At 64.1% G+C, this 13,731-nt stretch overlaps 2 protein-coding genes across 2 annotated transcripts; both read left to right on the forward strand.

The window, feature by feature from the left end:
- Positions 1 to 5,381: 5,381 nt before the first annotated feature.
- On the forward strand, positions 5,382 to 10,498 carry LOC104570608 (sodium-dependent serotonin transporter). The gene is made up of 13 exons (XM_088525133.1): positions 5,382 to 5,529; positions 6,621 to 6,755; positions 6,821 to 7,040; positions 7,238 to 7,376; positions 7,516 to 7,650; positions 7,914 to 8,017; positions 8,136 to 8,263; positions 8,335 to 8,447; positions 8,533 to 8,664; positions 8,755 to 8,854; positions 8,929 to 9,029; positions 10,105 to 10,272; positions 10,418 to 10,498. The coding sequence occupies exons 1-13, from the start codon at positions 5,382 to 5,384 to the stop codon at positions 10,496 to 10,498; spliced, it is 1,704 nt and encodes a 567-aa protein (XP_088381259.1).
- Positions 10,499 to 11,481: 983 nt separating this feature from the next.
- CUNH12orf76 (chromosome unknown C12orf76 homolog) lies at positions 11,482 to 11,989 on the forward strand. Its single transcript, XM_088525156.1, has 2 exons — positions 11,482 to 11,586; positions 11,898 to 11,989. The coding sequence occupies exons 1-2, from the start codon at positions 11,505 to 11,507 to the stop codon at positions 11,981 to 11,983; spliced, it is 168 nt and encodes a 55-aa protein (XP_088381282.1). The 5' UTR covers positions 11,482 to 11,504; the 3' UTR covers positions 11,984 to 11,989.
- Positions 11,990 to 13,731: the final 1,742 nt, after the last annotated feature.

Genomic DNA, 13,731 nt, shown 5'->3' on the forward strand with positions numbered 1-13,731 from the left:
GGCCCCTGCGCGACTGACGGGGCCGCGCGGCCGCCGGGGCCGCCCGCCGAGCCGGGGGCGGGGCCTCGGCGGCGCCCGCCAATCCGCGCGCGGCGCCGCCCGCGGGACGGCCCCCTACGGGCCGCGGGACACGCCCCCTGCAACGGTCGCGGCGCCTCAACGGCCAACGGCAACGGCCAACGGCAACGGCCCGTTAACGGCAACGGCCCCGCAATGGCTCCCCAACAGCAACAGCTCGTTAACGGCAACGGCCCGTTAACGGCAACTGCCCCGCAACGGCTCCCCAACAGCAACAGCTCGTTAACGGCAACGGCCCCGCAAAGGCCCCTCAATAGCGCCTCAACGGCCCCGCAACGGCAACGCCTCGTTAACGGCAATGGCCCTGCAGCGGCCCCACAACGGCACCTCAATGGCCCCTTAACGGCGCCTCAAGGCCCCTCAAAGGCCCCTTAATGGCAGCTGCCCCTCAACAGCCCCTCAGTAGCACCTCAACGGCCCCTTAATGGCAACGGCCTCTTAAGGGCAACATTAAGGCAACTGCCCCTCGACAGTCAGTGGCCCCTCAACAGCAACAGGCCCAAGGGCAAGAGGCCCCCAGCCAGCAGCGCCCTCCCCAGGGGCAGCAGCGCCCATGGCGGGCAATGGTGCCTCAACAACAGCGGGCGAACAAGCAGCCCCGCAGCCGCTCACCCTCCTCGGCGGGGCTCCAGTGTGCCCCAAAACGGGCACCTCCACGGCCAGGCATCCCTCAGGCAGGCGCCAGTGCTGCCGGTGTCCCCAGGGCCCCCAGTGTAAAAATGCAGTAAAAAATTGGGGGTTCATCTGCCTGCTGCATCCTTGGGCAGTGCTGCTTTCACGAGATGATCCGCTCTGGGAACACAGAGCGCCCGTGTGCTGGACAGAGGGGCAGTGAGCCCGGGTGGCACCAGGGCAGGAAGCTCCGTGCCACCCCGTTCCACAGGCAGCCTGCCAGGGCAGTCGTTTCCAGAGAAGCCGGGGGATAACCCGCTGATACCGCGGGGTTTACAGAGGCTCGGGAGCTGGATGCGCAAACCGCGGTCACTGCAGGCGCGAAGTGCCAAAGTCCTCTCGCTCTGCAGAGCCGCGTCGCCACGTGGCTCTCGGGAGGCAGCCGGGGCTGCAGAGCGCCAGGCACGCGGGCACGAGTGCCACCGGCCCCGCCGGTAAACACTGCGGAGAGAGCCCTGCCTGGCTGCCCGCATTAACATATTTTCTGTTGTTCCGTTCCCTCATTTGATGTTCCAGGACATTTCCATAGAAACCGGATCTTTGTTCCTGAGCAGTCCGGTTTCCAATAACTACAGAGCGCATTAGAGCGAGGGCAGCTGCCCCCGGCTCTGCCGCGCGCACGTCGGCGCGGCCGCGGGCTGCTGGCAGGTCGGAGCCGCAGCCTCCGCACATCCCTGCTTGGGAACGGAGCGAATTCCAGAGCTGCAGAGCGTGGCAAGAGGGCCCTGGCTGCTCGGAGGGTGCCGGCTGCTCTCCCTCCTCCGGCACTGCTCCGGCCTCTCATCCCAGCTGATGGATAGTAGGAACGCTGACCTGGCGATCCCCTCCGCAGTCTGCTCTGGGCATTAATCCAGCAGCACGTGGCTCTGCAAGGGAGGAAATCCCGGACTTGGGAGAAATTCAGCCTTTTCTGGAGTTTACCTTTTGCCCGGGCCCCTGGGAGTAACTAAGCAAACTGCTCTGGAGGAAACAGAGGTCTATTTGGAGTTTGCTGCCTTTTAATGTTAATTTGCCTGCTAAATAAACTGTTAACAGAGCTGCCGACAGCCCAAATGCTACTGAACTGTGACAACAGGGCTGGCTGGCGCAGCGGTGCCGTGACGCTGTAAACGGGCTGCAGACAGAGCCCGGGATCCCGGCCGGCCAGAGCCGGGTCCCCTGAGGCCGAGGCCACCAACTCCCGCTGGCAACCGCTGGTGTCGGCCTGAGCCTCGGGCTGCTGCCCTCAGCCCCGGGGCTGGGTTTGCGCCTGGCCGTGGGCACGGCGGCGGTGCTGCTCCCCGAGAGGCCTCGCTGGCTGCCGCCTGGCACCAGATGGCACCGTGACATCGGATTTAGCGCCCACGGTCTGCCTGGGTGCCCCAGAGAGCCGGGCAAGGCCTGGGCAGGAGCCTGTCCCGTCCCGCACCAGCAGCCACCCAGGGCTGGGTGGTTCGAGGCTCTTAGAACCGAGACCAGCCAAACGCTCCGTGGGGAAAGGGGCAGGTGCCGCTGAGCTGATTGCACAAAGCACCCTGAATCGGGGAATATTCTCTGCTTCACAGCAGGTTTCTCCTGTGCTTGTACCTGCACGCACCCCGTCTAGCTGGGGACAGGGCAGTGTGACAGCGTGGCAATGTTCATCAAAGCTGCATGGCCCGACGCAGTGTGGCCTCGGGTCAGGTTTTTTTTGACTCCCTTATGCAATTACACCAACACGGCAGGCTCTGAACCTGGACCTGGCTTCAAACCGCAGTGCAATGTGCTGATGTCTCGGGAAAGCTCCGGTTGCGTTCCGAGTCATCCCGTATGGCTCGTACACAGCTCTGCAGCGCCGAGTTCCTCACTGTCAGATTTATTTATGACAGCAGGTCCTACAGGGTTGCACAGGCGATTAAGACAGGCTAATAAACAATCGTAGTGAAAGCCTCAAGGGCTCGTGGAAGCCCGTGTAGGAGCTCCATCGGGTATCAGCAGTGCCTCCGGTCTCCAAGGGCAGCGACAGCCGCTTCGCTCCCGTGCCCCAGATGGCTCTGCATGTCCGCTGCCCAAGCTGGAAAGGTGCCAAGTTCCCCAAGGGCCGAGGGACATCACGGCTGTGCCGTGCCGAGCGCTCGCGCTGCTCTGATCTCCCTAAGGCTTCTCTGATCCGCGCTGAGAGGGTCTATACATACACTTACACCAAAGGACCTGCCAGCTGTGCCCACGGAGAGGGCCGCCTGGGCTGCTTGACCAGCTCTGCGTTGTGCTGGGGCAGGCAGGTGAATTCCTGCCTGATCCTCAGTTTTGCTACTGCAAAAATGGCACTGGAGCCATTGACCTGTCCCTCGGTTTATGAGCGAGGCTGAGCAAAGCAGCAGACCCTTCCCGTGCAGAGGAGCTGGCAAAAGCACGGAGCCCTGAGGGAGCTGCTCAGGTGCCCGATTCAGGAAAAGCCTCCGGCCGGCCGAGCCAGAAGGACAGTGGCTGGCGGGGGTGGCTGCTCTCTGCACTTCAGTTCATCAGCAGCTCTTTCCACACCCCCTTGTCTCTGGGGAAGAACAGAGCTATGCAAAGCAACAGGAGCTATTACTATTTTCTTACTCTCCTTTGGGGAGAAGTTCACTGAAATAAGCACAAGGAAAATGTCTCTCTCAACCTCATCAGTTTTCTTTCTAGCAAATGCTGCTTCTCAACGGATTAAGGATGAGCGGGATGCAAGTGGCCCCAGGTTTCCGAAGGCTGGAGAGCTTAAGCAGGGGCACGTTGATCTAGCCTTAATGTGATTAAGTTACATCTCTCAGTATCCTGCTAATTAAATTAAATTCCCCATTGCTGACTCTGCGGCTTGAATGGAATTGCCCAAAGTTGTTTCAAGACCGCAATTCGCTTCTCTGCGTTTCATTGCATGGAAGAGCAGGTAGGATGAAAGCAATCTGCTAATAAATAATCACATGGGTTAGAGACCTCTTCCAACTCAGTGGGAATTCAAGTTTCGGTCTGGTTTGAACTAGATTTAAACTACAAATGTTAAATCTATAGTGATTTTTGCTTTGAGTAAGGAAAGTAACTGGAAAAGCGAAGGTGAGCTGCTGGAGGGAGAGTGCAGAGCCGGCAAGCAAGGAAGGCAGGACCAGCTTCTGCAAATGGCCAAGCTACGGCAGCAGCGAGGCCATCCGCCACTATGGCAAAGCCACCCGCCGCCGTGGCAAAGCCACTTGACACCATGGCAAAGCCACCTGCCCGCACGACAAAGCCACCCACCGCCACAGCAGCACGTTTCCGCATGGCCCTGAAGAGCTTGGGACACTCAGATCCGCATTTACAATAGCCGGGCGAAAGAAGGGCCAGCCGTGGGAGGAGACATTACTCCGTGCGCGCTCTGGGGCACCAGCTCTCTTTGCTGTCATTCGTGCCCTTAAGGTGTTCTTTGCCAGGCGGGATGGCACGTGGCTTCCAGCCACACTCCTGTGACAGACCCGTGGGCAGAGGGGAGCCCTCCTGTTGTCACTAGAAAGGAGGACACGAAGGCCTCGGCTGCCGCAGCCCCACGCTCACACCCAGCCCCTTCTTGAACCTCCTCATTAAAGGCATTAAAAGGGCAGCAGCTGAAATCCCTCTCCTTGTGAAGCCCAGGAGCGACACAAATGCCACCAAAACCCGCCGGGATTACCTTGTCCCTCACCCACACAGCAGAGCCCCGCGGGGCCTCGTGCGCACGGGCCACACCAGGGCAGGATGCCCTGGGCCCTGTGCCGGGGCTGGCACGGGACGAGCTCCACAGTGCCCGGCTGAGCGGCTCGGCCCAGCTCTGCCTACCCAGGCCAGGGGTGCCCGAAGGAGGAGATGGGTTTTTAACGAGGCTCTTCCAACACGTCTTTGTGCCCCTGCCTGCAGGCCCCAAGTGCCCCGAGGAGGTCCCCCCGGTTGGCCCTGGGCGAGCGGAGCTGGTGGCAGTGCAGGTGTCCCCGGAGCACGAGGCGACTGTGTCACACCGTCACAGCAACCCGCTCCCTGCTCCGGGAACCGCCACCCGCTTTCATCTCCTTTGTAGATTCTTTTAATTACAGATGAGAGGTGCCAGCGTGGCCGGGGCGCTGGCGGGAGCGGCGGGTAGCACGTGGGCAGGGTGAGGGCTCCGTTGGCCCCGGCCAAGCTCCCCGTGTGCCCAGGCCCTGCAGCCACTGCCTGCGCGTGGGGCAGAGCCCAGGCTCGTCCCTGCAACCTGCCGTGTGACAGGGACAGCGCCCGGAGCGGTGCCCGCAGCGTGTGCCGTCGCCTTGAGCCGCGGACGCCGCGATGCTGCCGGGCTGCGTGACTGTGGCGAGCAGGGGTCGAGCCGGTGTGGGTTGAGTTGGCAAAACGCATCCCGCTCCTGGCTCCTTGGCCCGGAGCCGTTTGGGGCTGCTCTGGTGGGGGGCACCCTCGGTGGCGATGGGGATGCGAGGGCACCGGGCAAAGCGCCCACAGGCGCTGGCGAGAGCAGAGGCGGCAGCGCTCCCGCCTGCTCCAGTGCAGGAACGCGCTGGCCCCGGGGCCGTGCGCGCTCGGCCGCACCGCGCCGCCCGCGTGCCCTCCCGCCGCACAACGTGGGGCGCCCGCAGGACCTCCCTCCCTGCACGGGGCTGGGCAGCGCCGCGCTCCTGCCCGCACTGAGCGGCAGCAGCGGCACCATGGCCCGGCCGCCCTCCCCGCCGCCCTCCGTGCGCCACAGGGACAAGTGGAGCAAGAAAGTGGATTTCCTCCTGTCCGTCGTGGGCTTCGCCGTGGACCTGGGCAACGTCTGGCGCTTCCCGTACATCTGCTACCAGAACGGAGGCGGTAAGGGCGCCGCGAGCGCGATTCCAGCCTTCTTTTTGAGCAAGGACATTGTTTTTTTTATCCCTCAGAGCCCACAAACTTGCTCTTCTCCCCTTCGCTGTGTCGGCCGCTGCTCCGCTCCAGCCAGGGCAGCTCCAGCGAGCGCCCGGCTCGTGCTCCCCTCCTGCACGGCTCTTTTCAGTGCCTTTTCCAGTAAAACCCTCTTGCACCCGCTGCTCTGCTGTGTGATCAGAGGTGCGAGCCCACAGCTGCGGGATGCCCCGCGCACCTCACACCATTAGCGGGGCTGGGATTAAAACGGGAAAACTGAGGAGATTCAAACTGAATTCAGCGATGAAGTGTGAGCGGGGCAGGAGGTTCGTGCGCTCCAAACCCAGTGCCGGGGGCAGTGACTGGAAGCCTGTAGTAAACGATAGCTGAATGCACCCATTGCCCAAGAGTAGAATCCCCTTTCCACGGAGTGGCTGGAGTGGAAGGAGAACTCTGCGGTTCACAGAAATGCAGGGGATGCGATTGCCAAATCCAGAGGCGTTCAGGGAATGTTCTCTTAGTGATCGAGGAGATTGGGAGGAAATAATTAGTGCTGCGCTCAGAGGGGCTGCGGGAGCCCGGCACACGCAGCCGGAGCTGCACGGAGGCACCGAGCGCGCCGAAGGGAAGGGAAGGGAAGGGAAGGGAAGGGAAGGGAAGGGAAGGGAAGGGAAGGGAAGGGAAGGGGAGTGTTTGTGGCCGCGAGGTCCTCGGGGGCTGCTACCGGGAGCCCCGCACTTGCCCCAGCGCCCAGGATGGCCCCGTGCCAGCTGGATCCTCCAGGAATGGGCTCGGAGGAGCTGCGAGGGGCAAACGGGTGACCGCGGCGGAGTCATTGGACGAGCAGGGAGAGCGGCTCCCGTCCGAGCAGCCCCGTGGGTGCCGGCGCCGCTGGGAATCGCGCAGACTACGCACGCGTTACGCACAGCCGGGGTGACAGCACAGGCTTGGGGGGATTTTCTGAGCTCCGAGAGGACTCGGTGCCCCCTCGGCCGGGCCCTGCTGCCGCCTGCGCCGCTCGGGCGGGCGATCGCAGCTAGCGCGGCCGTCGCTGCCCGCAGGAGCCTTCCTCATCCCGTACACGCTCATGGCCGTCTTCGGCGGCGTGCCGCTCTTCTACATGGAGCTGGCGCTGGGGCAGTTCCACGGCAGCGGCGCCATCCCCATCTGGAAGCGCATCTGCCCCATCTTCAAAGGTGAGCGCCGGGCCGGGCGGGCGCCCCGCGGCACCGCGACCGCACCAACCTGCCCTCCTCCCCAGGCATCGGCTTCGCCATCTGCATCATCGCCCTCTATGTCTCCTTCTACTACAACACCATCATCGCCTGGGCGCTCTACTACCTGTGCTCGTCGCTCTCGGGGACGCTGCCCTGGGCGAGCTGCGACAACCCCTGGAACACACCCCACTGCACCAACTACTTCGGCGGCAGCAACGTCACCTGGACCAACTCCTCCCGGTCGCCCGCCGAGGAGTTTTACACGTAAGTGCCCATGGGATGATGCCACTGAGCTGGGGCAGGGCCCGAGGACGCGCCGGGGAGCAGGAACGGGAGGCGCCGCAGCCTCCCTGCACTCGGGAAGCTCCTGGGGATCTTCCTGGTCCCCTGGGCAGTGCTGCAGGAGATGGGCACTGTGCCACCCCGCGTTCCCTTCCCCGCACGGGGCTCTCGGGCTGCAGGAGGAAGGTCCTGGAGATCCAGAAGTCCGGCGGCCTGTACAACGTGGGGGGGATCCGCTGGCAGCTGCTCCTCTGCCTCTTCCTCATCTTCACCATCGTCTACTTCAGCCTATGGAAAGGAGTGAAAACCTCGGGGAAGGTGAGGGCACAGGGAAGAACAACCCTGTGCCACATGGAGCTGGGCACGGGGCCACACGCCGGGCACCCAGCGCCTCCGCTTTGGTGCCGCAGCGTGCGCACGGCCACCCGGCCCCTTCAGCAGGGGACATTGCCCCTAGGTGGTTTGGGTGACGGCCACGCTGCCCTACGTCGTCCTCCTCGTCCTGCTGGTCCGCGGTGCCACCCTGCCCGGCGCCTGGAAGGGGGTCGTCTTCTACCTGCGCCCGGACTGGGGCAAGCTCCGCAGCACGGCGGTGAGCCCCGGCCCCGCGCGCAGGGAGCCAGGGGATGCCATTGCCAAACCCAGAGGCCCCCACGGGATCACCCGCCCCATTTGCCACGCGCTGCGTCCGAGCCCCGCTCCGCAATGGGCTTCACTGGGGGCTCCCAGGACCGGGGACTCCCCGTGAAGGGAAACACGGGGCGCCGCGGGGCAGAGCCGCCGGGGACGCAGGTTTGGCAGCAACAGACGGAGGAGCCGCAGACGCCCCGACACCCCTCCTGCCTCTCCTGCCAGGTGTGGGTCGACGCCGCTGCTCAGATCTTCTTCTCCTTGGGCCCTGGCTTTGGTGTCCTCCTCGCTCTGGCCAGTTACAACCATTTCCACAACAACTGCTACCGGTGAGCGGCACAGAACTGCCGCGGGACACGGCCAGGCTCCCCGGGCGCGGGGACATCGCGGGGACGGAGCCGGTCTCGTGGGAAGGTCCCTGCAGGGATTCCCCCATCTGCTCCGCAGGGACGCGCTGGTCACCAGCGCTGTGAACTGCCTCACCAGCTTCCTCTCGGGCTTCGTCATCTTCACCGTGCTCGGCTACATGGCCGAGATGAGGGACGTGGAGGTGGAGGATGTGGCCAGGGACAAAGGTGGGTCTCACTGCGGCGCCCCAGTCCCACGCCACCAAAGGGACTCCATCCCCATCCCCATTCCCTGCTAGGGCCCAGCCTGCTCTTCATCACCTATCCGGAGGCAATAGCCAACATGGTGGGATCCACCTTCTTCGCCATCCTCTTCTTCCTCATGGTGATAACCCTGGGGCTGGACAGCACGGTAGGTGACCGCTGGGGACAGCGGGGCGCTGGGGCCAGGCCGGGCCGGGGGCCGGCGCCTCCTCACGCCGCGGCTCCCGCCGCAGTTCGGGGGGCTGGAGGCCGTGATCACGGCCGTGCTGGACGAGTACCCGCAGGCGCTGGCGCCGCGCCGGGAGCTCCTGGTGCTGGGCCTCATCACGCTCTGCTTCCTGGGCTCCCTGAGCACCCTCACCTACGTGAGTGCGGCGGCGGCGCCGGAGCGGGCGCCTTCCCGGGACCCCGCGGGGCCGCAGCCTCCGCGCGAGCCCCACGTGCCGGCGCTGCAGGGCGGCGCCTACGTGGTGAAGCTGCTGGAGGAGTTCGGAGCCGGCTGCTCCATCCTGGCCGTGGTGCTGCTGGAAGCCATCGCCGTGTCCTGGTTTTACGGTAAGCGCCCGCGAGGACGCACGCGCTGCCGTGCCGGTGCCCTGGGAGCGCCGTGACGGCCCGTCCTCCGGCAGGGATCCAGCGCTTCTCCAGCGACGTGAAGGCCATGCTGGGCTTCGCCCCTGGCATCTTCTGGAAGATCTGCTGGGTCGCCATCAGCCCGGCCTTTCTAGCCGTGAGTGTCCTTATCCCGGGGGACACAACTCACCAACTTCCCTTGGAGCCGAGCCCGGGGCTGCTCCGAGGAAACGCGCATCCCACTTTTCTGCAACACAAAACAGCCAGGGAGCTCCTCCGTTAAGTGGGAAACATGCCAGGCTGCCCCCAGCCTTGGACAGAGTGGGATTTCTCGGGAACAGGGAGATCCATTTTCCAGCGCTTGGGCAGCTGTGCTGGATGTGGCCCATTGACCCCCTGATTCAGGGGGGCTGTGGGTGTCGAGGCCGGCGGTGTCCCCAGCGCCCGTCCGGGGCGGCTCCATGGAGCCACCAGCCCAGGTGCGCTCCACAGGCTGCCGCCTGCACGGGGCAGAGGGGGCTAATCCCGACGGATTTGCAGCTGGAGAGCCTTGGGATTAGCTACGGCTCCGAGCCCCCTGCCTAGGTTATTAAGAGAGCAGTATCACAACCAAAGCAGACAGCAAACGGCTTCGTTTTGCCGCGGGGACGTGCAGCCTTTTCAGGCTGTTTGTCGAACAAGGAGCAACTCGGCACGATGGCGGCAGCCCCGGCAATGTCATTGCACGAGCTCCGGTGCCCGTGACCGTCCGGAGCAGCGGGCAGGCGACGGGGCCGCCACTAAGCCCCAGGATGAGCCCTCTCTGCAGCAGGACACCTTACATCCGTGCCCTACATCCTTACACCCATGCCATACATCCCTACATTCCTGCCATACATCCCTATGCCTGTGCCGTATATGCTTGCCGTGGCCATATGTCCATGCCGTACATCCCTACACCTGTGCTGTATATCCTTACACCCGTGGCCGTACATCTGTGCCGTACATCTGTACACTCGTGCCACACATCCCTACACCCATGGCCATACATCCCTACACTCATCCCGTACATCCTTGCACGTGTGCCATACATCCCTACATCCGTGCTGTAGATCCTTACATTCGTGCTGTACATCCTTAACATCCATGCTGTACATCCTTATATCCCTGCCGCACATCCCTACACTCGTGCTGTACATCCTTACACCCGTGCTGTTCGCCCTCCGTGACGCGGCCCTCGCGCTTCCCCATAGTTCATCATCGCCAGCTCCCTGCTGGAGCAGCCGCCCCTGGTGCTCTTTGACTACCAGTACCCGGCGTGGAGCACCTGGCTGGGCTCCCTGCTCGGAGCCTCCTCCTTCGTGTGCATCCCCGTCTACATGGTGTACAAGCTGGCGTGGACGCCCGGCTCCCTCAAGCAGGTGCGCGGGTGGCTGCGGGCGCAGGGGCCTCGCAGCCGTATCCCAGATCCCCCATCCCGGCACGGCCGGGAAGAGCAGCGCGGGGGGCAGCGGCGCCTCCCGCCCGCGCCGGGACGTAACCTGCGGCCTCTGCTCTTGTCCCCAGCGCGTGGCCGTCTGCCTGCGGCCCGAGCGAGCGGCCCGCGAGCCACGCGCCGACGCCGTGTGCCTCTCGCCGCTGCCCTAGCGCCGCAGGGATGGAGCCGGCGACGCAGGGATGGAGCCAGGGGCAATGCGCCCCCCGCGCACTGGCCCGGCCGGAGCCGCTGCCCGGCGGAGCGAGCGCTCGGGCCGCAGGACACCCAGCACATCCCTGTGCCCGGAGCGGCGGGAAGCGGCCGCGGAGGGCGAGCGGCAGCAGAGCCGTGACGCTGTCCTGCCGCGCAGAGCCAGCGGGCGCCTCCAGCCCCGACGTGGGAAGTAAAGCCGGAATCCCGGGGCAGGAGGAGGGAGCGGCGCCGCGGCGCTGACCCCACCGCGCTCTCGTGTCGCTCTCATTGCGGCCCTTGTCCCATCCCCGCGGGCCTGTCCGTGCGGCGCCGCTCCCGGCACCCCCGCCGTCCCCCTGCTCCCGCTTCCCGTGTCCTGCTGCATTCCCACCCAAGCGGGGCTGGGGTGCGGGATGGCACAGCCGGACACGCACATCCCGAGAGCCAAACCCATCGGGGAGCAGCATCCACTGGGAAACGACCCAGGAGAGGGGAGGAAGAGAGGCACAAGAGAGAGGAGGGGATGGAAGGAGGAGAGATGGGAATAGGGGAAAGATGAGGGAATGGGGAAGGGGGGAACAAGGAACAGGGAAAGGCAGAGGGGAGGGAAGGGGAAATAGCGGGAGGGAAGGGCAGAAAGGATGAAACACGAGGGCAGGGATCTGGGAGAGATGAGGGAAACGGAAAGGGGGAAAAGGAGTAAGAGAGAGGGGAGGGAAACAGGGAAAGGGTGGAGGGAGGGAATGGGCAAGGGGATAAGGGAAAGGAGGGAAACAGGGAGAGAAGGAAACGAAAGGAAGCTCCGAGAGCAGGGAGGGAGGATGAGGAAGGAAAAGGGGGGTGAGAAAGGGCGGAATGAAGGAGCAGGAAGGGGAGAGGAAGGAGGGAGAGAAGGGAGGACCGGGGCGGACGGGAGGAAGAGGAGGAGGAGGAAGAGGAGGAGGAGGAAGAGGAGCGGGAGGAAGGGGCGGGCCGGGCCGGGCGATGGCGGCGCTGCGGGGCTGGGCGCTGGCGGCCGCGCTGGGCCCGGGCCGCCCCTACGCGGTTCTGCAGCGGCAGAACCTGGGTAAGCGGCGGCGGGGGGCGCGGCGGGGCCCGCGGGGCCGTAACGAGGAGCGCGGAGGGGCCGGGGGAGCCCGCGGGGCCGCAACGAGGGGCGCGGAGGGGCCGGGGGAGCCCGCGGGGCCGCAACGAGGGGCGCGGAGGGGCCGGGGGAGCCCGCGGGGCCGCAACGAGGAGCGCGGAGGGGCCGGGGGAGCCCGCGGGGCCGCAACGAGGGGCGCGGAGGGGCCGGGGGAGCCCGCGGGGCCGCAACGAGGGGCGCGGAGGGGCCGGGGGAGCCCGCGGGGCCGCCGCGCTCACCGCGCCCTCCCGCAGTGCTCATGGGCAGCGTCCTGAGCGCCCTCCTGCTCGCCATGCTCCTCATGGCGCTCTGCGTCTACAAGCCCCTGCGCCGCCGGTAGCCGCGGGACTACGATGGCAACGGCAGGACCACGGCGGCGACAGCAGGACCACGATGACGATGGTGACAGCGCATGGCCAGCCGCCCGGCTCCGAGGACGGCGCTGGCATCCGTGGCACCGCGCGTCCCCACGGGGCTGCCGGCTCGGCCGCCGCGCGCGCCAGGCCCGGCTTCGCTTCCCCGGGAACTCGGCTCCCGCCTCAGCCGGGTTCCCAGTGGGGCAGAGCCCGGCCCTGGCGCGCGGTCGCCTCCGCGCCGGGATGCGGCTGCCCGCGGGAGCTGCTGCGGGATGCCCGGCCCAGCTGCTCTAACCCCCAGCTAAACATCCCCCTGCTCCAACACGGCGCTGAGTCTGCGCAGACCGGGTCTGACCCGCACTAAACACCCCCCCGAGCCGGGTCTGGGCTCTGGAGCAGGACACTGAGATCCAGGGAACAGGCAGGAGCCTCCAGAGGGTCGGAACAAGATAGTCCCACTGGAGATGCTGCTTTGGCCAAGCCCCTGGAGCGCCAGTCTCGGCTCTCCGGAGCCGTTTAAGCTATAGCCCCCGTCTGTCCTGAATTCGCGTGTTTACACTGAGACCACACTTGCATATGGATGCTGCTATTTTTGTTTTATCTTATTTTTTTGCACTGTTACGATTAATAACTGGATTTTGCTTCTATGTGTTACTTTGATATTTAACATAGGGTGTTTTGGGGAGATAGTAATTTATTTTAGCATTTTAAAGCTCTACTTCTAGAACTGCTGTGTCGTCATGTCCTCTAAAACCCTGTGTAGCATCTTGTGTGTTCCCATTCGGTTTAATGGATACTGACTAGTGATTTCCTTTGCTGCTCTGTTATTTTAGTAAAATGAATTAGCTTTGGTTTTTGGCTGGTTCAGAGTCCCGTATCGCTGGCCTCGTCCTTGATCCCACGTCCAATTCCCGCCGGCAGCCGCGTGCTGGGCGGGAGGGGGACGTGGCTGCTCCGGGCGGGATGCGGCAGCTCCTGGCGCTCCCGCTCGCTGCCTCCATCCCTGCTCCCCGCTGGGTCCCTGTGCAAATAAAAACCTCCGTCAGCCATCGCGGCCTCCCTGGGTTGTTTCTGGGCTCGGCCCTTCCTCTGCCGGAGGCAGCGGTTTCCAGCCCGGGATAGAGCTGGGATAAATCCACCATCCAAAGGGATGGGAAGGGCTGAGCAAGGGGCCAGCAGGAGCAGCGGTAACAGCACCAGCTCCTGGGGATCCTTTGGGACACTGCGGTTATCCAGGGCTCAGTGCTACCATTTTCTGGATTTTATGCAATGGGGCTGCCCCCTTGTTATTCAGTCTGGAGCAGCAGCAGTACCAAAACAGTAGCCGAATGGATGAAATAAGGGCAGTTTGTCCCCAAAAGTGGAAGTGAAGTGTGCAGCCTTTGCAGGAGCGCCGAACAGAGCCGAGCCTTTCAACACGATTTCAACCACTGTCCTGAAGAAGCCCTCCATAGAATGGCAGCATAATAACACTGCTAAAATAAACCAAAAACCAAGGACAGAGCGAGCACGTAAGCAGGGCCCTGCCTTAAACGGGCACCCGTGAGGCCAGGCTGGATCCCAGCCCAAAGGTGCTCCTGCAGGTCCCCACTGCCGCAAGGCAAAGCTCCACTACCTCTACTGCCTTTATGAAGACTAGACGTTTTGATTAAAAGTCAGCCAAAAGCAGCATGCTAATAATTTCCAGCTTAAACACAGCAGGAATTAATTTTGTTCATAGCTTAGCTACTTG

Source organism: Tinamus guttatus, unplaced genomic scaffold (assembly GCF_059628265.1).
Source record: "Tinamus guttatus ecotype Peru unplaced genomic scaffold, ASM5962826v1 Tinamus_guttatus_pri_ptg000223l, whole genome shotgun sequence".
Lineage (NCBI taxonomy): Eukaryota > Metazoa > Chordata > Aves > Tinamiformes > Tinamidae > Tinamus > Tinamus guttatus.

Coding starts and splice junctions, on each gene's coding strand:
- LOC104570608 (XM_088525133.1), top strand. CDS start 5,382: ATGGCCCGGCCGCCCTCCCCGCCGCCCTCCGTGCGCCACAGGGACAAG. Junction 6,756..6,820: donor CATCTGCCCCATCTTCAAAG/GTGAGCGCCGGG, acceptor CCTCCTCCCCAG/GCATCGGCTTCGCCATCTGC. Junction 7,651..7,913: donor GCAAGCTCCGCAGCACGGCG/GTGAGCCCCGGC, acceptor CTCTCCTGCCAG/GTGTGGGTCGACGCCGCTGC.
- CUNH12orf76 (XM_088525156.1), top strand. CDS start 11,505: ATGGCGGCGCTGCGGGGCTGGGCGCTGGCGGCCGCGCTGGGCCCGGGC. Junction 11,587..11,897: donor TCTGCAGCGGCAGAACCTGG/GTAAGCGGCGGC, acceptor GCCCTCCCGCAG/TGCTCATGGGCAGCGTCCTG.